This window comes from Astyanax mexicanus, chromosome 2 (genome assembly GCF_023375975.1).
Source record: "Astyanax mexicanus isolate ESR-SI-001 chromosome 2, AstMex3_surface, whole genome shotgun sequence".
Taxonomy (NCBI): Eukaryota; Metazoa; Chordata; class Actinopteri; order Characiformes; family Acestrorhamphidae; genus Astyanax; species Astyanax mexicanus.
Genome location: NC_064409.1, coordinates 18,554,041 through 18,576,450, shown reverse-complemented (window position 1 = coordinate 18,576,450; position 22,410 = coordinate 18,554,041). Strand labels below are relative to the sequence as shown.

Genomic DNA, 22,410 nt, shown 5'->3' with positions numbered 1-22,410 from the left:
GCAGGAACTGAAGAATACTAGATTGCGGTGGTTTGATGAGGAAATGAGGCATTTAAAAAAAAAATCTATTTGGTGTTCTCTGGAATTTCAGGAGAGCACTAGGAAGGAGAAACTGTACAGCGAAATAGTGGAGGATTTAGCTCGGGCAGGATACGTTTGCATGAAAGAGTAAGTCACCATAAACAAGCTAAAAAGCTTAAAAAAAACTAAAAAAAAAAATAAAAAAAAAGTCGTATTTTGGTGGAAAAGCACTATAAATAGCTACTAACTACCTCTGAATTTGGACTGAGTGAGTAGAGTAATGCATCCTCCAGACACATTATACATTTACACCTGTACATGTGTACTAAGTAATATGATCACAAATAACAAAATTAAAGCCTTTCACACCTGCAATCGCTTGTGATCAAATTTCTAACTTAATTTCTTCTGGTAAAAAAGCCAATTACAGTGAGATTCCTGTAGAACTTTTAGAGGATTTGAACTTTTTAATTTCCCCTTTTCACAAGAGGAGGAGGAGGAGCACTTAGCGCTCAGGTGCAACTCAATACTGCCCCTTCTCTCTTTGTCTATTGGCTGCCCTATCACCATCACTATCAGCATGTGCACCATCCTCAACATCCGTCTCTACAGTTCATTTGCTGACTCGCTTTAAGAGCAGCTACTGGAGAGGAAAATGCAATAAAGGAATGGACTTCTATTTTAATTAAAAGGGAGTAAGCTTTTAACAGAGGAAAGGCCATTAAATTAGAGGACATTACAGGCAGCTATGCATCATTGACACTGGGAAGAATGGAGCGTGAAATAAATGATGCATTCAGGAGAGCCACCCTGCTACATAAAGATTTCCCTGTGATAAGAGGAGCACTCCTCCTCGCCTGCTTCAACATGAAGGGATTTTCCACAGCGCCGCAGCCAAGCGTACTATCTCTCAGCACCCACAATCCTCAGTTTAATATATTCCAGTGAAAGCGCTGTTCTCCATTCCAAGTGATTCACTTAACGAGCTACAACAGTGCAGTGGGGAAATTGGTATTTATATTACTGAAAAAAAATCATAAAATACTGCACATAGTTTTTAACTCTCAGAACTATAAGTGTCTATAAAAGGCATAATCAGTGTCTATAAAAGGAATAATTTAAATGAAAAATGTATTTTACTGTAAAGTTAAAGAGGTTTATAAATAAGTCATTGGCTGATGTTGAAATCCAATATTTATCCGACATGTACCTTTCTACCAAAATTATAAGTATTTTTTTTTTTATTCAAAACTGAGACCAAGGTTTCCAGCTTCCTTATGTACAAAATAATATTTTCTTTATTTATTTATGGAAAGTCTTCAATTATGTATTTTTGTTTAAAGGTCACCTTCCGTCGTTTTTTCTTTCATTTTAAAATGTCTAGTTGTGGTCTCTAGTATGAATGAATGACATGTGAGCCGTTTTTGTAAAAAAAAAAGTGCTCAGGTGTCTCTGTATAGCTCTTTTTTAATGGACTGTTTTAGGGGTGTGTCCAAAATGACCGGATTCCAGCTTTGCTCATGAATATTCATACATGCAAACAGCATGCAAATATCTCTCCTCTGATTGGCTAGGAGCACTGCGACGCCCCTCCACCGCTCTGCCGCTCACTGCCTCCCACCTCCTAACTGATGAGCGGTGATGTTGCGTCGCTTCAGCTCCGCCTCTGGGAGTTTCTCGAGCCAAGGTGGGCTGGTCTGTGAGTTTCTGCCTACGTAGGCAGAAAGATAATTCAAAATTCACCCGTTTTTCGGAGGGGGGGAGGGGGGATTTCTTTGCTTAGCTCCTGCAGACAATGGGGGCTGCAGAACAGTTTAATGTGCAGGTGTACACATTCAACTCGGAGAGACCTACTGTATTCCACAAAAAACAAGAAAAATCTGATTTTCGCGGAAGGTGACCTTTAACATTTATGATCATTGCTCATTACAGTGTCTGACCTTGTGTGAAAAGTAGCTATTTGGCGTTTTGAAAAAACGATATACTAAAAATCTTTTTGACCTCAAATGTGGTTTAAATACCTAGAGCCAGGTAAGCTCTGACTTTGGCAGATTGGTACTTCAATGGCGCAAAGCTTCTGCGCTTCTCAGTGAAAAAACTAACCTGCTTGTTCACGCTGTGAAGGTGTGTGCAGGTCATTTATGGGAACAGCAATGCTATTTTATACTTGTATTCTGTTTATTGATTATGTAAAAGTTGGGTTTGTGCACTGCTACATGTCCATGTGTGTGTAACAAGTAGGGGTGTACGCAAGTTTAGCTTTCGCGGCACACCGGTGTTGCCAAGATAGAAATGTACACCTGACGGGTGACTGTTGTCAGGGTTTTAATCAATCAGTGGTGCACCAGATATTTCCGCTGCCAAGTTAGCAATACACCAGAAAATTACTTAAACACAACTCACTTTCAGACACCACATCAGTGGTAATATATTCACGGGTGTTGTTGCTATTTAAGCGAAGCAGGCAGAAGGCGTGAAATTGGCTTTATTTGCAGACAAAGGCTAGGTTTACATTACAAGCCACATTGCTCAAATCCAATTTTTGGCTTAGATCGTATTTGGCGGATCTTGACGGTTCACATTCACAAATGTAAGTGCTCTGTATCTGTGTGTAATGTGAACGAATCTGTCTCTAAAACCAGCTGTTCTGAAGTTCATGCTCAGGTTGAGGAGGTAAAAAAAAGGCCAGGCGGCTTGCTTTTGCTGTTTTTGCAGCTACAGCTGCACAGCTATATCAAGAGATGTGTGGATATGAGAGAGAAGCATGTCGTGCATGTGTAAAAGCAAAAAGACGCATTCATTCTAATTTAACCATTCACATTCATGTTGCATGTCCATAGATCGAATACGTATATGATTTAGGACCACATATAAAAGTGACTTAAATCTGATTTGAAACGTTCACACAGTCATGAAAAAATCAGATCTGAGTCCCACTAAGCAAAAAATTTTTAAGTGAAAACTAAATAAATAAAAACTAGTTTAACCATTTCTTTATCATCTTTAATTTGATTTTTAGTAGGGGGAAAAAAATCGATTTAAATCGAAAATCTGAATTTTCTTTTTAAAAATCGAAGATTTTTTTGGGGCCATATCGCCCAGTTCTATATTGTACTTTAGTACACTTAAATCATAGTTAGGACAAAAGACACTGTATGTATCATTTTAAAATAATATATACAAAATAAGTGATGAATATATATAGTATTACTTATATAGAAATAGTAATAAAATACTAAATCTATCTCTTAGTGAAGTGTCAGTGAGCTGGTTACCTGACTTGAATGGCGGCGTGTGGTAGGATTTCCCCGTCGCAGTTCCAGCTGCTTTGTGTTGGGGTGCAGCCGCAGGCCGGGTGCTCCCTGCAAATCTGCGTGAAGAAGTGTTTACTGCTGCCGGCCCCCACCTCCCTCAGCTCCAGCTCAGAGTCCGTCTCCTGATACCGGGGCGTGAAGCGGAACTGTCGCACACGGTACACCTCCACAAACGGGTGGTCAAACTGCAACAAACACACATAAAACACAACAGGGTCAGCAGGGTACATCTCTGATTTTTTCACCATCCCTTCCCCCCTTCCATTCCTATATGCCTTGATCTGGTAAAAAGCTTTTAATTTATTTGCGAATGTAATTTCTTCCAAATGGTGCTTTATGAACCTCCAATTGCACAATATGATGGGTAGAGAAGGGTTGAAACTGGGACACAAAGGGCGAGCCTTTGTGTCAGCAATTATCAGCAATTATTATAGACTGTGTTCTTGGCCTAGGTACTTAAATAAATCTCTGCTTATCCAGATTGGGATTTTAAAGATGCCCTAGAGTTTAAAAAAACATATTTCTTGGCACCATTTAAACTATGAGATGCATGAGATGAGATTAAAAGAGAAAACGATCCATAATTCATTAATTGCCCCCACAGGTGGGAATACTATCTATCGCATGGAACATAACACAGGAAATTTCAAAAGGTATATGGGTTAAGTTTTTCGTGGAACTATTTTTTGGTGGAATGTACTCACAGTATTAAAACATTTTAAGTAAAAAAAAAAAAAAACAGTAAAACAACCTCTGAGTGTTGTACTACTTAATTATATCCCTCTTTCTATTTTGCAATAATTTTCACTTAGTATTTAAAAAAATATATAAGCTAGCCCTCCCCCATTAAACCAAACGTGATTTATCATCAGCCACTAGCACCTGACTAATGAAAGCTTACACCCCACTAACTCATCACACACTTGCTACTACACACTGCGATGTGTTATTAGCAGACTTGCTCATGTGCTTCCTGACAAAGTGTGACTCCCAGTTACAGTATCTAGAGAAGTGTTCCTACAGTAGAGTAGCAACTGAAAATTTAATGATCATGTTTTTTTTTCCTCAGTCGTAGCATATTTTCCCCCAAAAACGAAGATTTTTTTTGCACAGTGTCAATTTGTGGATCACAATCTTATTGTTTTTATTGGTAGATACATTAGACTTTGTGGAAATTATAAATTATAATACAAGGTTAGACACTACAGCCTGAACTACGAATAAAATCATAACAATAAAGTTAATAAATTAAGCTATAAAAAAAATGTTAGGTGGAGGTGATTCCTGAACTGGTTCCCTTTTCTGCTCTGTGGATGTTTACCCAATTTGATCAATGAACAACTATTTAATGTCTTTAGCTTTGTTAGATTGAGATTGTCTATAAATTATTGAATTATTGACTTACATCATTATCAGACCACATTTTATTAGTAATTCGTGAAGTAACACGTGTGTTCAGTATTTTTCTTGCAACAGTATAAGACATGACCCAGAAGTTAACCCTCCTGTTGTGTTCCGGGTCAGTTTGACTCTTTTAAAGTTTGAAGATCCAGGAAAAATAGTTAAAAGTACTTTTTTCAGTATGAAACGTCTTCTGCTTGCCTTAATTAGTGTAATCAACATATAATATGAAAATAGTTCATCTCATGTATTTGCAACCAACCTCTGCAAAAACTAAAATAAAACAAAATTGCAATGTTATGTTTCAAAGTTATATAAAACTATTGTTTTATATATTGATCTTTCAAAAGTAATAAAGAAGTGAAACATTAAAAAAAAATTTGAACATGTATTTATTTTATGAAAAATTAGTAAATCCTAATTGAACCATTACCTGTTAGAGGTAAGAAACACAATTGCACTAAATATTAATAGAATAATTAGTTATGGAGTTAGTAAAAAAAATATTTACACTGCCTGTAAGGATTTTTTGGGTTTCAGACATCTTTTGGATAAATAAACCTTCACTGACATTTAAATTAATCCCGGAATACCATTGCTGTTCCTGACAAATGAACATAATAGGAGGAATAAGTGTGATAGAGCGAAGTCTTAATTAAAATTACTTATAATTTTTTGACCTACATTTTGGAGTTTTTACATTTATAAAGATTTGATGTTGAGAAAGTATATGTTATTGATGCATTTCTGTACTTATTCTGCTTTAAGTTTGTAATGATGTTTCTTGCTTATGCTTAGTTCCATCTATTGGATGGATTAACAGCAGGTCACACTTTCATTTCCTCAACTGAAACACATTTTTGCCAACTGGTTTTTGGTAATGTAATTTAAACAGCAGCTCACTTACTTTTTCTAGCATGCATTATGAATGATTTCAACATTAATGTCTGCTCTGATATATGTTTGGAATTTCAGCAGGTCACATATTCATCTTCCTTATTTGATCACCTTTTGCTAATTAACTACTAGAAAGTATTCACATAGTTGTTCACCTACTTTTTCTAGCCTGCACTGTAAATGTTCGACATTCAGGCCTGATATCTGTTTGTTTGGAGTTACAGCAGAACTACCATCACAAAAAACGATGTTCGTCAAATAAACAGGGCCAGTAAAATAATTCCCGGCCCCATAAGCTCTGTCTGGTTGGGAACTAGGACGATTGTATCATTTTTCAGACCAGCTCTGAGGGACACAATCTTCCATATCAAGTGGCTAACATGTGAGTCTGAAATGAACTACCTGGATTTGATTAGGCACTGTAATTACTAGCCTTGGCGCTGCAGTGATAATAAACACAGCAAAAAAAAAAAAAAAACATTAAGACTGTGGGCGGCTTGTTTCTCAGTGGGCGAAGAAAGAAAATGAGTCTGAGGAAGCCGGGAGCTTCTCTCTAATGCTGCTGAAAGCTTTGCGGAGCGTGGGAATGCATGCCACCTCCTGAACTGAGGTGAACTCTGCCTAACAATCAGCTGTGCCCATCTGGTGAGATTAGGTTTCTCCCTTTATCTGTAGGTAAGGTGACTCATAATGCACATCCCCCAGGAGAGAGAAAGAGGGAGAGAGAGAGAGAGAGAGAGACCACAATGACGAGCCTCTAGAGTCCCCACACAGGGCAGGGCTGGAAAGTTTCCCTCTATTACCTCCCAAATAAATCTAATATTTCTGCTATGTTGGTTTTATGGCTTATAAATCTGATGAAAGAACGCAGAACATTCATCTAGTGATATCCGGGGCTTACTGGAGCTGAACTGCTTCTTGGAGGTGAGAGACATTCCCTGGGTTTAAGGTGAGGGCAATATATACATACATGCCAAAAGTCATGGGAGAGCAGTGTGCAAACTGGTCATGAAGTGTAACCTCAGGGGAGGGCTTGGGAACACACACTTTTGAAGTATTGTGAGTCACCACCTCACTCGCACTCATCCCAATTCCATAACTCATCCTAACAGAACTGGATGGAGCATCATCATTCAGGAGAACACACTTCCAATGCTCCACAGCTCAAAATTGGGGAATCTAGCCAACATCTATTGTTGGTTTGGAATTTTGCTGGTTCGATCCCCAGGTTTTTAGACATCCAACCCACTTCAACAGCTCCCCTATCTGTCCATGAGTGTGTGTGTGTAGGTGTTTTAAATGATTGCTATGGGTTAAATGCCATGCTGGATAATGGCTGTAAAGCAGGCTTCACCTTAACCTTTTAAAAGCCTGTATTAAAACATTCAAAATCTTTAAAACTGTGTTAGTAAAAAATGTCACAACAATTAATAAAAAAGTCATATTTATATACCGTATTTTTCGGACTATAAGGCGCACCGTATTATAAGGCGCACGATGAGTGAACGGTCTATTTTTAGTGTTAGTCCATACACAAGGCGCACTGGATTATAAGGCGCACTAAATGAAACTTTATTTATATCAGTAACAATAACTCTGAGCAATAAATCCTTCACAATATCTGTGAAAAATAACATCTCTGAGCAATAAATCAACAAGCACAGCAAGTACGTATTACTCCGCGACGCTCCTGACAACGGTAGCCGCAACGCTCCGACAGACCATAATATTATGTTGAAGCACAGCAAGTACGTATTACTCCGCGACGCTCCTGACAACGGTAGCCGCAACGCTCCGACAGACCATAATATTATGTTGAAGCACAGCAAGTACCGCATTACTCCGCGAGGCTCCTGACAACGGTAGCCGCAACGCTCCGACAGACCATAATATTATGTTGAAGCACAGCAAGTACCGCATTACTCCGCGAGGCTTCTGACTATAATAGCGTGTTGTGCCGAATTCGGTGAATAAAACGGTTTTAAAACAGAGATAAAGATTGGATAAGTTTCATTTCTGGATGAAGTGATTTCCAGCGCTGTTTGGATATAACTGTGGATTACAGGAGACTGGATTGATTGATTCTCTTTAGTCTGGACGCGTTTTGAAGGTAGGACCTGTGGCTGAGCGCGGGTGTGTGTTCGGGGGGTGGCGGCAGTGACCGGAGGTTACCCCAGGACAAAAGGAGAGCCTTTTATTACTGGAAACATGCGCTCTGACGCAGCTCTAATTCATGAAACATACATCCTACAGTAAAAGCACAGTTCTGGAATCCGGAGAGCCAGACGGTTCGAATGGTGTATGACATGACCGCATTCGATGAAATATGGACGAACGATAAACGCAAATATGAGAGTTATGAATTATTAAAATCATAACCAAGGCATATTTCGCCCTAAATGTTTATTTTCTGAAAGGATATTCCGCTAAATAGGCTAAATAGCTCAAAAGCAGAGATTCTAAGCTTTAAAATGGTATATTGGATGTCTATATTGAACCTGTAACTGTTCATAACTATTCAGAAACACAGCCAGTTATGAAATATTAAATATTTCTGGCCCGCCGGTGGGCCAGCGCGTGTTAAGAGGTTAACTTTACTTAGAAGTGGGCGCTAAAAAGAAACAGTTTGTGCTATTACCCCAGAACGGGTGGAAAGGAAAGTTTACCGGCACCTTGTTCTGGCCACGGAGCTACAGTGGAAACTAGCTACCCTGAACCACAGCCGAGAGGCAGTACGGCAGTCAAAGGTAACCGCGCGCTAGCCCAAGAGGGGGATCTTTTTCTGGCGTGGGTGAGGAATTCTGCACAACAGAGCGCCGTGTACCACATAAAAATCGAGGTCAGTAAACACAAGCAAAATCCATACACAAGGCGCACTGCATTATAAGGCGCAATGACGATTTTTGGGAAAAAATAAGTATTTTAAGTGCGCCTTATAGCCCGAAAAATACGGTAATCAAATAATCACCTAAAGTATATTGTTTCTAAGGCTTTTAACTCTGATAAACTTATCCTGTACCACAGAGGTACTCTTGGACTCTTGGTCTTCTTCGCCTGGGGCGGTCCTGATGAGAGCCAGTTCCATCATAACGTTTTTGATGTTCTTGTAACTGCACTTCAGGATACTCTTAAAGTTATTTTTCTTTTTCTTTTTTAGATTAAACAGCCTTCATTTCTTACAGTAATCTCTTTTCTTTATTTAGCTGAGTAATTCTCACCATAATATGGATTAGAATATTACTCAAATAGGCTTATTCACTGTATACCAACTCTACTTCTACTTCACAACTTTACAACTGATGCTCTCAAATAGATTAAGAGGCAAGAAATTCAAGTAATTAACTTGATAAAAGCAGCACAGTTAACTGAAAGCCATTCCAGGTGTCTCTACCTCATATAGCTGACTGAGAAAAAAACAGCCAAGATGTGTCATCAGGTAGATGGTTCCGATTCTGGTTTATTTAACACTTTTTTGTTTATTAAATATTTTTGTATGCTTTTCTTCATAGTTTGGATGACTTCAGTATTAATCTACAATGCAGAAATAGCACTGAATATAAGGTGTGTTCAATCTCTTGACTGGTACTGTACTTATTATTCATTAAAAGTATTTTATTATATTGTTGTAAATTTGATGACTACAATGATGTTGCAGAGGTCTTAAAAAACACACACAGTTGGCTTAAAAGGGTTACAGTTAAGGGTTATGGTATGTACCTGATCGTCTTTGTTGGTGTGGCGCAGCAGGTGGCGGAGGAAGTCGATGCGCGAGCACTTGCGCACCAGGATGAGATCAGCAGTGCCGTCGGCCAGGTGGGCGGAGGGTGACAGGCCTTTGGGGCTGCGTGGACAAGCACAGCTCATACATGCAGCGTTGATGGCCAGGAACTTCCCCCTGATGACCTGCCACGTGTCTTTTGTCTCTGTAATACAGAACACAGCTGTTTTTACAAACTTGTAACTAAAGCTTCTGTACTTCAGCAGCTTTGTACTGACCGCTACTCTGCAGTTTTTACAGTCTTTCATTAAACCCAAAGCGTCACGGATGATTTCAGCCTGGCCTCGTGGACCCGGGTGCCTCTCTGCGGATGCATTAAAGCCCCTCCATGATGCATCTTGCACATTAAGTCGAAGGCGCTCATTGCATGTGACCAGACAAGAAATATCTTTTTAATGAACACCATTGAAAAAGACTGCTGCGTTGATCTGCAGTCATAAAATGCATAATTAGGTCCCCCATTGTTCTGAGTCATAAACACAGGAGAGATTTGCCAATGTTAGCACGTCTCCGGAGACCGCGAAAGCCAATACATTTTAATTGGAAATCACTGAGTAAACACTTAAATATACAAAATGACAAAAGAGACCTTTGGCTTGTGTTTATTTGCAGCCTTTCAAATGGCACATTTCCCTTCTCAGGAAGCTCATTAGCACAGAATCAGCACCTCTCCCCAGTGCCAAAGCGGCCGCTGCAGAGCTCCATTCTAAAAATATGAGAGAGACGACTGCAAAAGTGGAAGGAGATTGCCATGTGGCTCTGATGCTAGATCACTAATTAACTCGCCCAACACTGACACATGCTCGCGCCACCCTCCCTTTATACTGCGCCCGCCACCCAGCCTGACCGGGCTTGAGAAAATGCCCAGGAAATGATCACGTCTAAAATGACAATTAGGGACCTGAAGGTCTCTGTAAACAGCACTTATCAGTGAGTCACCGTAAACAGACGGGTCAGCATGTAAAGGAGGCGCCTGCTGTTCGGTGCTGAGAGACGGAGATAAAGATGCTAAAAGAAGTGTGTGTGACTGTGTACACATTATACACCACTCATCAGAACAGGGCCAGGTTGAACTATATGGCCTCGTTTTAAAAATAGCACGGCAGAGGAAGCGACAGATGGAGGGCTTTTGCACATCGTGACTGAAGAATATGCTTAGTCACCCCACTGCAGGTGGAAAATAGACCTTTTCTCTTTTCAGGTTCAGATAAAATGGTAGTTTGGCCAAAAATGAAACACAAACACTTCCTCTCTTATCTCAGATGCAGTCCATTAACCAAGGGCAGTGTTTTCCACTGGAGCAACAAGCTTAATATAGCCAACAAGTAATGGAAGCTCACGGTACTAGAGGGGTAGAGATACACAAGTTGGGGATGAGGTGGGCTAATGATCATTCAACATCCTGACCTCACTAATGCTTCTGTCAATGAATGTACTCAATTTTTTTACAGCAATGCTCCAAAATATAGTAGGAAATTTTACTTGGACAGCAGAGACTTTTTTTTATACACCTGAATTTGGAAGAAGCATTACTGAGCATGTATCCCATTACTTTTGTCCAAATCTCAAAAAAGAAAAAAAAAACAGAATGGTAGTCTAGCTGCTGTGTGCCAATTGTACGCGCAATAGTCAGAAACCAATCAGTTTCAGCTTTACTAATGGACTACATTTGGAGTTACTGAACTGATGTTCAATGGCCAAACCACCTATTGAAGACTTAGACTGCTCACCAGCCTCTGAGATGCTGTCCTCAGCTTTGTAGGTTGACTCCACCAATGAGGGCATCTGGCAGATATTACACCTAACAAGAGAATGCATTATCCATTAGTATCAGATCTGACATAAGACAAAACAAAATGAAGACAAATAGACTCAACTTCTGAATTTCTGTGACTGTCATAGCTGATATGAAACATTTAACTCAGTAGGAAACAATGCACGGTTAAATAAACCTTCAGCATGAATAAATAAACCAATTTTTTTTATCTTATTCCAAGGTACTGAACCAAAAATACATATAATGTCGAATGCACAGCAGTGGATACAATGAATTGTGGTTGTGTTATTTTTTGGGGGTTTTTGTGTATTTTACTATAGTCAAGTCTACAAGTGTAACCTATATGATGGGACAAACCTTAGTTTGATGTCCCATGACTTTTGCCAGGTCCCACAAGAGCTAAAGAACCCTGCACTGACCTATGGGATGTGTGTAGGGTCTCCTGTATTAAATGTGGAGGTGATTTCTGCTAAAGTCACTAATCTGTTTGTGTGTACAATTCTAGCCAGATGCCGCTAGTGACAATTAGGGCAGCTCGATATTGGAAAAATTTGACATTGCATTTTTTTTTTTTTCAATATATACTGTGATATTAAACAATGCAGGACTTTTCACCAGATTTGACTAAATGTAGTAGAGTGCACACCAGTCAGTGTTTAGAGTCCACCAATCACTCAAAACACAAAGAAAACAGCAAATTTAAATTGCAGGTAAAAGGTAAATAAGAGCTTTGTATGGGATTAAAAGCCTGATTTCAGCTGTAAATGGAAATATCTGTGCAAAACTGTGCCGAACTGAGGCAAACAGCTTTCGACAGGCTGTCAGCCACGTGGCTACTTCACATTTACGCCCGCTTCCCCTCCCCCTTGCACTTCTCAGGCGGCAGCAGCCTGTCACTCACACAGACACAGAGACAGAGACAATGCTGTTCACTCATAATTTAGAGCACTGTGTATCTACTCCTTCTGTCAAGCAGCAAAACATTGCAACCTGATACATTTAATTTAATTGCCTTTTGTGGCATTGCACATCCTGTGATGTGACTATTGCGCGATGACGATGCTTAAACAATAAATTGTGCAGCGCTAGTCACAATCTTTATTATTACCTTCAATGACATTCATAGTACACACACGTTATACTGTTCCCACACACCTTAAGCATAACTCTATCTGTCGCCTTGCCATGAGTACACAGACCAGTCTTTAGCATTACTTACAAGAAAGCACCTCACAAAATAGATAAGTGTGGCTGTTTCCAAGCCATCTTCTGAGGCAAACACTTCCTGATCATTTTACGTTCTTCTGCCCCATGACTTTCAACATGTCAGTGTAATTTAATCATAACCCTATGATCAATGCATTCTTCCAGCTCAAACAGCCAACATAATAAAACTATGAGCTGGAATTGATTGATTTTAATGATTTGATTGATTTGATTAGCGAAGGCTGTGGTTCTCACCCGGACCGACACTGAATCTTGTCTCTGGGGGTGCTGACGGTTCCATCAGCAGGAAGGAAGGAGATGGTCCCCTCGTAGTAGCGATGTGACAGAAATGTTTTAACACCTGCCACAAAACATCACAGCTCCATTCAGAATGACAGTGAAGGCAAGAGGCAAATATAATTACTCCCCTCCCCTTTCTCTCTCTTTTTCTCCGTTATTCTGGTAGAACAGGGGAGGATCTTGCTGACCTGAGATATCGTAGCGGGCAGGACCCATCCAGCGCTTCCTCTCGCTGTCAGTCAACATGTCACCGTAGAAACCATAACCAAGCAGGGAGACGGAGTATCGGAGGAAGGTGTCGTGGTGGTGGACAGAGCAGACGTCCATCGGCTGGGAATCGCCTGCGAACAAGAAGAGAATTACACTTACATCAATGATCAAAAGCTTGAGCTGATGTTTTTCTAAACAAATTGATTTGTCTGCTAAATGCAGGTGGATGCTATGGTGTTGCTAAGCTAATGCTATAGTATCCCAGGTGGTTGCTATAATGTTGCTATAAAGTGGTTGTTAGGTGAATGCTATGGTGATGCTAAAAGTGGTTGCTAGCTCACTTTTATGCTGTTGCTAAGTGGCTACTATGATATCCCATATGGTTGCTTTGGTGATGCCAGTTGTTTAATATTTTGCAATATGTTGCTAAGTGATTGCTATGATGCTGCAAGGTAGTTGCTAAGTGCCCCTGCTATCCCAAGTGGATTTGGAAAATGGAGTTGCTAAGTGGTTACTAGGTGATTCCTATGCTGTTGCTAAGTGGTTAATATGGTTTTACAGTTTTACAGTACATGTTGTTTTGGTGATGCTTAAGTGTTTAATAAAGTGTTGATGTTCTAGGTGGTTGGTTTACTAGATGTTTGTTACTAAGGCTGGGGGGGGGGGGATGGGGGGCGTGAACACGAGGTGACCGCATGGCCTCCACATGGCTGCAAATGGCTGTCCAAAGCTGTGCACCTCAGTTCTGCACAGTTTTGCGCAGATATTTTCAGTTACAGCCGGAATAACACTTTTAATCCCAGAATAATGCCTATATTTACCTTTTAAAAGGTCATTTTTCCGCTTAATTATTTTTCTTTTAAATAATTCTTTGCTGTTTATCTCGGGTTTTGAGTGCTTGGCTGGCTAACTCAGCTCTTGGTGGGTCCGGATCCCTGTCGCGAGACAGCGCACAGGTGGGGGTGAGGCTGGGGCTGTCACGTGTCCTGCATTGTTAAATATCGCGATATGTATCCCCCAAAAAAACAAACAATGGGATTTCAAATTTTTCAAATATTGTGCAGCCCTAGCTGTTAAGTACACCAGGAACCCTTTTCTTTTGCAGAAAAAATATAAATAAAAATATGCTGCAAAAATCTATCACTCACTATGTGGAAACCATGCATCCAATCAAAAAGCTGGATCCAAATCCCAATTATACTGAACTTAATATGCAAAAATATAAGCAAAAAGTGGCGTTTTGCTGTTGTGTTAAAACATATCACTGTTTTGTCATATACATTTTTATAAGAAATCTTGTTATAAAACCCAAGCAGTGGTTTTGTCTAGTAATAATGGAATCTTGAAAGGGTTAAACAAGCTCTAGAATACCAAAACCAATATAACAAGTGACTCCACCTTTTTGAAAGGAGGCGTACTATATATAAACACACGTCAAACCATTTGCATACACTGCTGTTGTTTATCAGGCTTTGCTGTTGTTCTTTGGAATGTTTTTCTTTTACAGAATTTTTTTGTTGGGCAGTGAAGCATGAATGACATCGCAACATTTGACAGCTGCAATGAATCCCCACCTTGCAGCTACAGTAAAGTGTAGGTATAAATGCACGGTATGTGGTCTAGTCCAGTTCTGCAGGCCACGCCTCAGCTCACTCAGACTCTGTAATGACGGGTTCCTTAAAATATGCTTCTCGCTTCTATTAATAGAACCTGTGGTGATGCACATGCAGTGTAGGTAAAACAGAAAGCAAAGAATGGCCTGTTTATTACAGGTGGTGTGAGGGCTGGTCTGTACTCACCCACAATGATGTGCAGAGCAGAGGTCACTGGGTCGTTGGAGCCAACCGTAGCGTAGCATATGCAGTCGGTGGAACCTGTTCCAGAGACAGACCTCACAGATTAGAGCTTCAAAATTAGACCTTTATCTCAAGCTCATCACTCAATTTCAACCAGTGTCAGTGAGAAAATACCACACTCCCACAATACAAAGCACCCAAATATGTTTTTATCAAATATAATACCTTTTTTCTCATTTTCACCCTGCCATGAGCACATGAATGTGTGTATTCTATTGCTGATTGGCTAAAATACTGTTTTGAAGCGAACATCAGCTTTAGAGAATTAGCCAGAACAGTTAACATCAAACCAAAACATGCTGGTGTATTTAACATCAAGCTGACATCAGCCACAGTAGTTAACATCTAGTTAATATTGCTCAAAATGGTAAACATCTAGCCAACATCAGCTAGAGTAGATGAAGTTCAACTTACATCAACCAGAGTAGTTAACATTCAGTTAACATAATCTAGAACATAACTAGAATTTAGCATCTGTAGCTGATATTAGGTTGATGCTAACATTACACAAAGCAGTCAACATCTAGCCAACATCAGGAAGAGCACAACATATTGCTAACGTACGGGGGTAGCCAAAGTAGCCAAAACCTAGCCATTATAAGCTAGATTAGTTAACATCTTGTCAACATGAGCTAGAGTAGTAAATTACTTTAAAGGAGAATTCTGTAAGGAATGAGAGCAAGCATGTCAACCCGCAGATGTGAAACTCACTTGGGTTGCCAAGTTGAGGAGGTTGAATCTACATCCAGTGCAAGACTAGTGTAGTAACTTCTACCATAGCAAGCAACAAGGAGTCTTACTCTAAGTTAATTAACTAATGAATACGTTTGGAGTGTTTCTATTGTTTGCATATGAAAAACTGGTTCATGTGAACTTTTTTCGTAATTAGCTAACCTAGCTTTATGCACCGCTAGCTGCATTAGCCTAAGCCAAGCCTGTTATACCGGAGAAAAAAATCCCACTTCTCCAAAAATACACACTCCAGAGCTGAAGATACTACTTTACAGGTCATAGTAATTTACTGCTTAGTTTATCAGATAACATATGCATCTATTTTGGAGTAGCCTACCGTTTTATCTTGTTGCAGCCTGATCTAGATCTCAGTAATGACAAGCCTGCTGTCAAGAGAAGCCAGTAAAGAATGGGCAGGTGCTGCTGGTAGGAAACTTTCAAACTCACTGCCAATATTTACTCTTGTTCTATTCCTTCTTTGGTCACTGAGCTTTTTATGATATGCCGAGGCTTTTAGGCTGTGTAGCAGCTAAGTTTCAGCTGAACCAGCCCGCTTGCTAGCTTCCATGCTGCAGCACTGCTTACTCACTCACCGTTGTGTGTTGGCAACCTTGCAGGTGGAATTGACATTGAGGAATGAGCAGCTGTCCTCAACTTTGGGGTCACCAACTCTTTCCAAGAGGGATGTGCCACAATACATACTCACAAATAAGAGAAAAGGCCACAATAACCAGTCCTGTTAGTGAATAAAATCACTGCTTTGCTCTGTTTATAAAGTCTTCCCCTCACTCTCTCGTTCTGCCTCGTAATGTTTGCCTGAGTCATTGAGAAACTGCGTCAATCTAACCACCAATCACAACAAATTTCACCCAAACATTAGAAGTGGATGAGTTTCTATCTGCGAGCCCAGAAAGAACTTTTTTTCTGGAGCTGAAAAAATTTCCGCTGACTCACAGAGGCACGGAGGAGGGCACTTTTACCAGTGAGGCTCTGCCATTTTCAGAGATGAGATTTCAGATGAGTTCCTCCCTCTCTCACCCTGCCGCGCCTTGCTTGGTAATCAAATTCTCCTGCATCAAATTGCTTATATAAAGCCCAGTGAGGCTAGGGGTGAGCACACAACCGCCGCGCCATCTGTGGAGCCCACCTAGCTGCTTATTTCTGCATTCCACTGTCGTGCTTTTAAATAAATAAAGAAAGAAATAAAAGAAGCTCCCTTTTGTTTGAGTTATTGCAACAATTGTTGTTGATAAAACCATCCAAACAGATCAATAAAAACATATAAAGAGGTTTGATGCTCTGAAGTTTTTCTCTGGAATTTTTTTTTTCCTCTGAGGATCTCCTCCACCTATTTTTATTTAATAACAGAAACAAAAACGGAGCATGACGAGGAATTACCCCCTGCAGCCATTGTTCACTCTGGCTCATGTGTGTCTGTACAAGAGCAGATAAGCTGCTAAGTAGGCAGAACTGTGCAGAACATGCTGATAAAGCTGATGATAAAAAGCAGTAATTTTAAAAGCTCCAGAAAAGGGTTTAATGGTGCCTTGTTGCCATTGTGAGGTGAGCTCGTAAAACATCACTTTATAAGCTGTGGACAATTAGCCCTTTTACAGGATGAACCATCAAATCATACGAGTTCTTTAGATGGCATGTTTTAAAATGTTTATTAGACCTTCTGGTCAATTATTTAGAGGAGTAACACGCAGCATTTTTTATCGTAAAATATCAGTTTCAGAATCATACTGATATTTCTTTGATTTTAATAGGGAGAATAGCGACTCAATCATTGGTACTTCAGGCTGGATACGCTGCTAACTGCGCTACGTAATTCTGGTAAAGCAAGCAGGATAATGTTCAGCTAAACTGTGTAATGCTGCATAACCAATCATAACAGTTATATCAGTGTAAACTCTTGTAGTATTGCTCAATCAACGCAGTCCACGTGCTTCTTTTACTTCAGTACTGCTTCTTTTTCTATCAGCTTGTCCATAAAAGCATATGAAAAAGCACTTAGATTAGTGGTGACTCAAAGTAGAATTTCGCTTTCCGGTTGTAGGGGAAAGTTAGCCCAAAAAAAATAAAATAAAATAAAATGGCATAATACTGCGTTAATATTACAAGACAATAAATAATACTATGCTGTCCACTGTCGGTGGTAATGCCTTTTATGAAGTCTTACTTGCGTGAATAGAGGAATAATAAAAGCCTGCAGGACTTTGGAAACTGAACAACCGTTTAACCTCATTCACAAGACAACACATCACAACTGTGTGGTAACGCTGTATGATCAATTTAGCTACTGCTATCCCATGACTTTCGGCATATCAGAAACAGTTCTTTAACATTCAATTAAAGTTCTTACATCCAATTATTGATCCAACCGAATTGTAACGGAATAATTCACGTCACCATGCCATATAACCCACATAAAGGGCTTTAAAGGGTTAAATACTGTAATTTACGATAGCCAACTCTGTTTTATGGTGCACAGTAGGGGTGGGCAATATGGCCCTAAATTAATATTACATTATTTTATATTATTTTTGCAATAATGTTACTCTTGGCGATATGACAAAACACTGACAAAATTAAATTAAAAAGTTTGTATCTGTCCCCTAACTGAGATATTAAAAAATACAAATATTTTATCAGACTTGTAACCGAAGTCAATGATCCAGAATGTTATGATACTAATAATGCACTCCAGATATCTCCATATATCCAGGATTAAAGTAAAATAAATAATATCAAACAGATATAATCACTCTCTAGTAGATATATAATGGGAAATGAGAACAGTGTGAATTTTTCTTTTGCTAAAAATACCAAAAAAAGAAAAAAAGTAGTACCCTGATGTGATAATTAGGGGTGGACGATATGGCACGATATTTTAGGGTATAATATCGTGCACAATATTTAAAAAAAATGTTTCCGATATTATTGCTATATGGCACATCCCCAGTGCACAGTGCTTTTTCTTTTTATATAAAAAAGGCTGTTTCACTCAAAAGTACTAAATCATCAGGATAGACCGCAAACTACAAGATAAATGAAGATAAAAGACTAGCCATAACTGGCCTCAGTAGACAGGAGACAGAAACAGCAAAACCAAATACACATACAATTTGCCCATTTCTCCTCCTCGAAAACAAAAACTGATACTTTTCTGCTGAACATTTCAGGAGTCAGTAGGGTGAGTGCGTTTGTCTACGAGTGTGTTTCTGTGTGTACTGCACAGACAAGAGGCTGTTCACCGGCGAGCCAAGCACAACTGTAATCTCCTCTGATCATTTGCCAGCATGCAGCCAGAGCCTGGCTGGGTAATGCACGTCACAGCTGTGGAATTTATGATGATTTGGAAAATGTCACACAGCATGTGGCCTGTAATGGAATCGCGAGTGATGGATACTCTGGGCCTCACAGGCATGCTGTCAGAGGAGGTCTCTCTCTACTTGACTAACAGGAGAAACAAGAAAAAATGAAGGACCTGAGTTGTTGGCTGCGGACACACTTTTTTGTTGCAGCCCTAAAAGCTAAATCTGGGAGTATAGCGGGGAGAACTCACCTGCAGGAATGATGCCGATGCGAAGTCCGCAAGAGATCAGCTCCTCGTCTGGGCGGTTCTGGTCCACGCCGGCGTCGCACTGCGTCCGGGAGATCAGGCCGTGCATAATTTCACTGAACATGCCATCCCCACCAACACAAACCACACTGTGGATCAGATTACACACATTAGTAAGGGTTGGTAATTTAGGCCTAAAATTATATTATGATATTTCTGGGTATTTATATGATACATTTTTAAGAACTATACTTTATGAATATACAACTGCACACCCTAACTGAGATTTTTACCAGATTGTAAAAATATTGTAATTTAGAGCATTCATTTGCAGAAAATGAGAAATGGCTGAAACAACAAAAAAGATGCAGAGCTTTCATGATTCAAATAATGCAAAAAAAAAACTTTTATATTCATAAAATGTTAAGAGTTCAGAAAATAATATTTGGTGGAATAATCCTGTTTTTTGATCACAGTTTTCATGTATCCTGACATGTTCTCCTCCACCAGTCTTACACACTGCTTTTGGATAACTTTATGCCTTTACTCCTGGTGCAAAAATACAAGCAGTTCAGTTTGGTTTGATGGCTTGTGATCATCCATCTTCCTCTTGATTATATTCCAGAGGTTTTCAATTTGGTAAAATTGAAGAAACTTTTTTTTTCAGAGCTGTATATCCAGGATTGAAATAAATATATATATATTTTTAAATATATAATCTGTCTCTCGATAGATATTTAATGGAAACAAAAAAGTGTGGATTTTCCTTTTTGCTACAAACAGCAAAAAGAGTTGAACCCTGATGGCCGACATGGCCCTAAAATAATATCACAATATTTTATGGTGAGTAATATTTCTGTACTTATTCTGTACAATACGATATGTCATACACATTAATATAACACATTTTATTTTATTGTGTGATACATGTTCTTAATGTATCTACAATATGCTTTAATAAGCATATCAAGGAAGATCAGTGCTTCAAGAACACTGACTCAACTGTGCATTACATTACATTACAGAGAGTGATGACCATGACTCTCTGTAATGAAATGGATCAACTGAAATGCTATACTGTACTGCAGTCTCTCTAGGGGCTCTCTCTATTGCTAATAATAAACAAAAAAAAAAGAGCGCATGATGGTAAAGACCACTTCCATAGAGGACAAATGCTTTCTCAGAGCAAGACTGGACCCTCATGTCTTGCTTTCATTCACTAAATAAGTGCATATGGGGGGGGGGGGGGGGGGGATGTGTGTTGATTAAGGTTATATAAAAAAACACAAGAGCTGCTCTAGGCCCAGTTTTCTCTTGAGTGTTCCCTGCTGAAATACAATGGCCAATACAGAAGCAGCAGTACCGACCGGAGCCACTTGGCCCCTGGTCTCGCTTTGATGCACATTCCATGTGGTTGTCATCAAAGCTCATTTTCCTCTCCACAGCAGATTTCCACGCTGCCAACCAGCGCCACAGTGCCAGCGGACTGATGCACGCTGAAATGTTAATCTAGTCTTTGCTGTGGAGGGGCGAATTCCGTGCTGAGCAAATTAAGGAGCAGCCGCATGCCTACTGTGATCTCCGCTAACTCCGACTCACCCATCGTACTTCTTCAGATCAGCCTCCGTCTTCAAGTGGTCCCTGGCATGGTTGGCCCGCTCCGTCACTATGGAAACAAAGGCAGAGTCATCGTAACGCTGCGTGCCGATGCAAGCTGGGCGGATGAGGGGTGGGAGAAAAACATCATTATCTTCATCTGCTAGTTAAATTGCTATTTCACCACTGCCCTGATGGAGACGATCGATCACGCCACATCAGATGATGAAGCTGAAGCTAGAGCAGAAAACATTCCCAGCACATTTCATTACAAGGCCTGGCCTGTCAGAACTCACTGAGCGATCGTAACGTACAGGGGTGTCCTTGAAATGAATGGCTAGCAGAAGGCCTCCAGCAGACAATGATGACGATACATGCCAAGGAAAATATATGGAGCTTATTAAAGAGTTTGCCAGCAAGCATGCTTGCTGTTTCTAACAATGCAGGTGTGTGGTATTTATACAACAGCATACATGTTGCGATATAAAAGTGAATAGTTTTGTAGAGGGAGGTCAAATTAAGAGGGCGAATACAGTGACATAAGGGTGAGGGAAGAGACAGAGGTCACGGTAACAAGTTTTAAAATGGTGACAAGAAGATAAACACCATTAGGGGCACCATTAGGTTTCCCAGACATGGATTAGACCTAGTCTTGGACTATAAAACCTTTTGAATGGAGATTTTTCCATTGGCAAGCTACTGCAGTGATATAAAAGCTGAAGAGACGGACAGAGGTCATGTTTTAAAGGGTTAAAATAGTGATATAAAGGTAAACACAGGGCCAGCAGTTGAGTTTAATTAATACATAATATAATATAAGATTAATACAGTGGTATACAGGTCAGCAGAGGAGTGGAGGTTGGCTTAAAATGGTGAATTCGGAGATATGAAGGTGAACAGACAAGTGGAGGTCAGGGAGGGTTAATACAGCGACACGAAGGTGGACAGAGAGGTGGAGGTCGTGCTTAATGGCCTGACAGAATGGACATAGGGATTGGAATGTAAACAGGTATCCTTGAAGCCTCCAGCACAAGCCAAAGTAAATATATGAAGCTTATTAATAGAGTCAGCCAGGCTTTACCAGACTGAAAGGGTTAAAACAGTGATAAAGAATGTGAACAGATGGAAGTTAGATTTAAAAGGCTAGAACAGTAATATAGAGAAGTTGGTATTGGGTATAATGGGTTAATACTCATTCATCTTTATATCATTGGAAGGCAATTAAATAAGTGGAGTTCAAGTTTAAAGGGTTAATGCAGTGCTGCAAGAGTGAAAAGACAAACACAGGTCTGGTTTAATGGGTTATTGATATGAAGGTAAATAAAAAGGTATGAGTTGGGTTTAAAAGACTAGAGTGATATGAAGGTAAATAGACGGGTGGAGGTCATGCTTAGAGGGTTAATACAGTGATTTGAAGGTGAATAGACACATTGAGGTCATGTTTAGAGTGTTAATACAGTGATATGAAGGTGAATAGACAGGTGGAGGTCTTGTTTAGAGGGATAATGTAGTGATATGAAGGTGAATAGACACGTGGAGGTCATGCTTAGAGGGTTAATACAGTGATATGAAGGTGAAAAGAAAAGTGGAGGTCATGTTTAGAGGGTTAATACAGTATTATGAAGGTGCACAGACAAGTGGAGGTCACGTTTAGAGGGTTAATACAGTGATATAAAGCTGAATAGACACGTCGAGGTTATGTTTAGAGTGTTAATACAATGATATGAAGGTGCATAGACAAGTGGAGGTCACGTTTA

The 22,410-nt window shown here is 39.8% G+C and overlaps 1 protein-coding gene and 1 long non-coding RNA gene across 3 annotated transcripts in view; one reads left to right on the top strand and one right to left on the bottom strand.

Annotated features, from left to right (window-relative positions):
• LOC125794792 (uncharacterized) overlaps positions 1-12,945 on the top strand; it is a 44,740-nt gene extending 31,795 nt beyond the window's left edge. Inside the window, exon 3 of the long non-coding RNA XR_007433808.1 lies at positions 12,861-12,945. This is a non-coding gene — a long non-coding RNA (uncharacterized LOC125794792). The remainder of the gene's footprint in view (positions 1-12,860) is intronic.
• Positions 1-22,410, bottom strand: part of cerk (ceramide kinase) — a 43,512-nt gene that overhangs the window by 5,691 nt on the left and 15,411 nt on the right. For both annotated transcript variants that reach the window (XM_022663658.2, XM_049473644.1), the window contains exons 5-12: positions 20,657-20,723; positions 19,061-19,206; positions 14,704-14,778; positions 12,883-13,035; positions 12,650-12,755; positions 11,142-11,212; positions 9,351-9,556; positions 3,297-3,520 (exon numbers count right to left, since the gene is read on the bottom strand). In XM_022663658.2, coding sequence (XP_022519379.2) covers positions 3,297-3,520; positions 9,351-9,556; positions 11,142-11,212; positions 12,650-12,755; positions 12,883-13,035; positions 14,704-14,778; positions 19,061-19,206; positions 20,657-20,723 — 1,048 coding nt within the window. The remainder of the gene's footprint in view (positions 1-3,296; positions 3,521-9,350; positions 9,557-11,141; positions 11,213-12,649; positions 12,756-12,882; positions 13,036-14,703; positions 14,779-19,060; positions 19,207-20,656; positions 20,724-22,410) is intronic.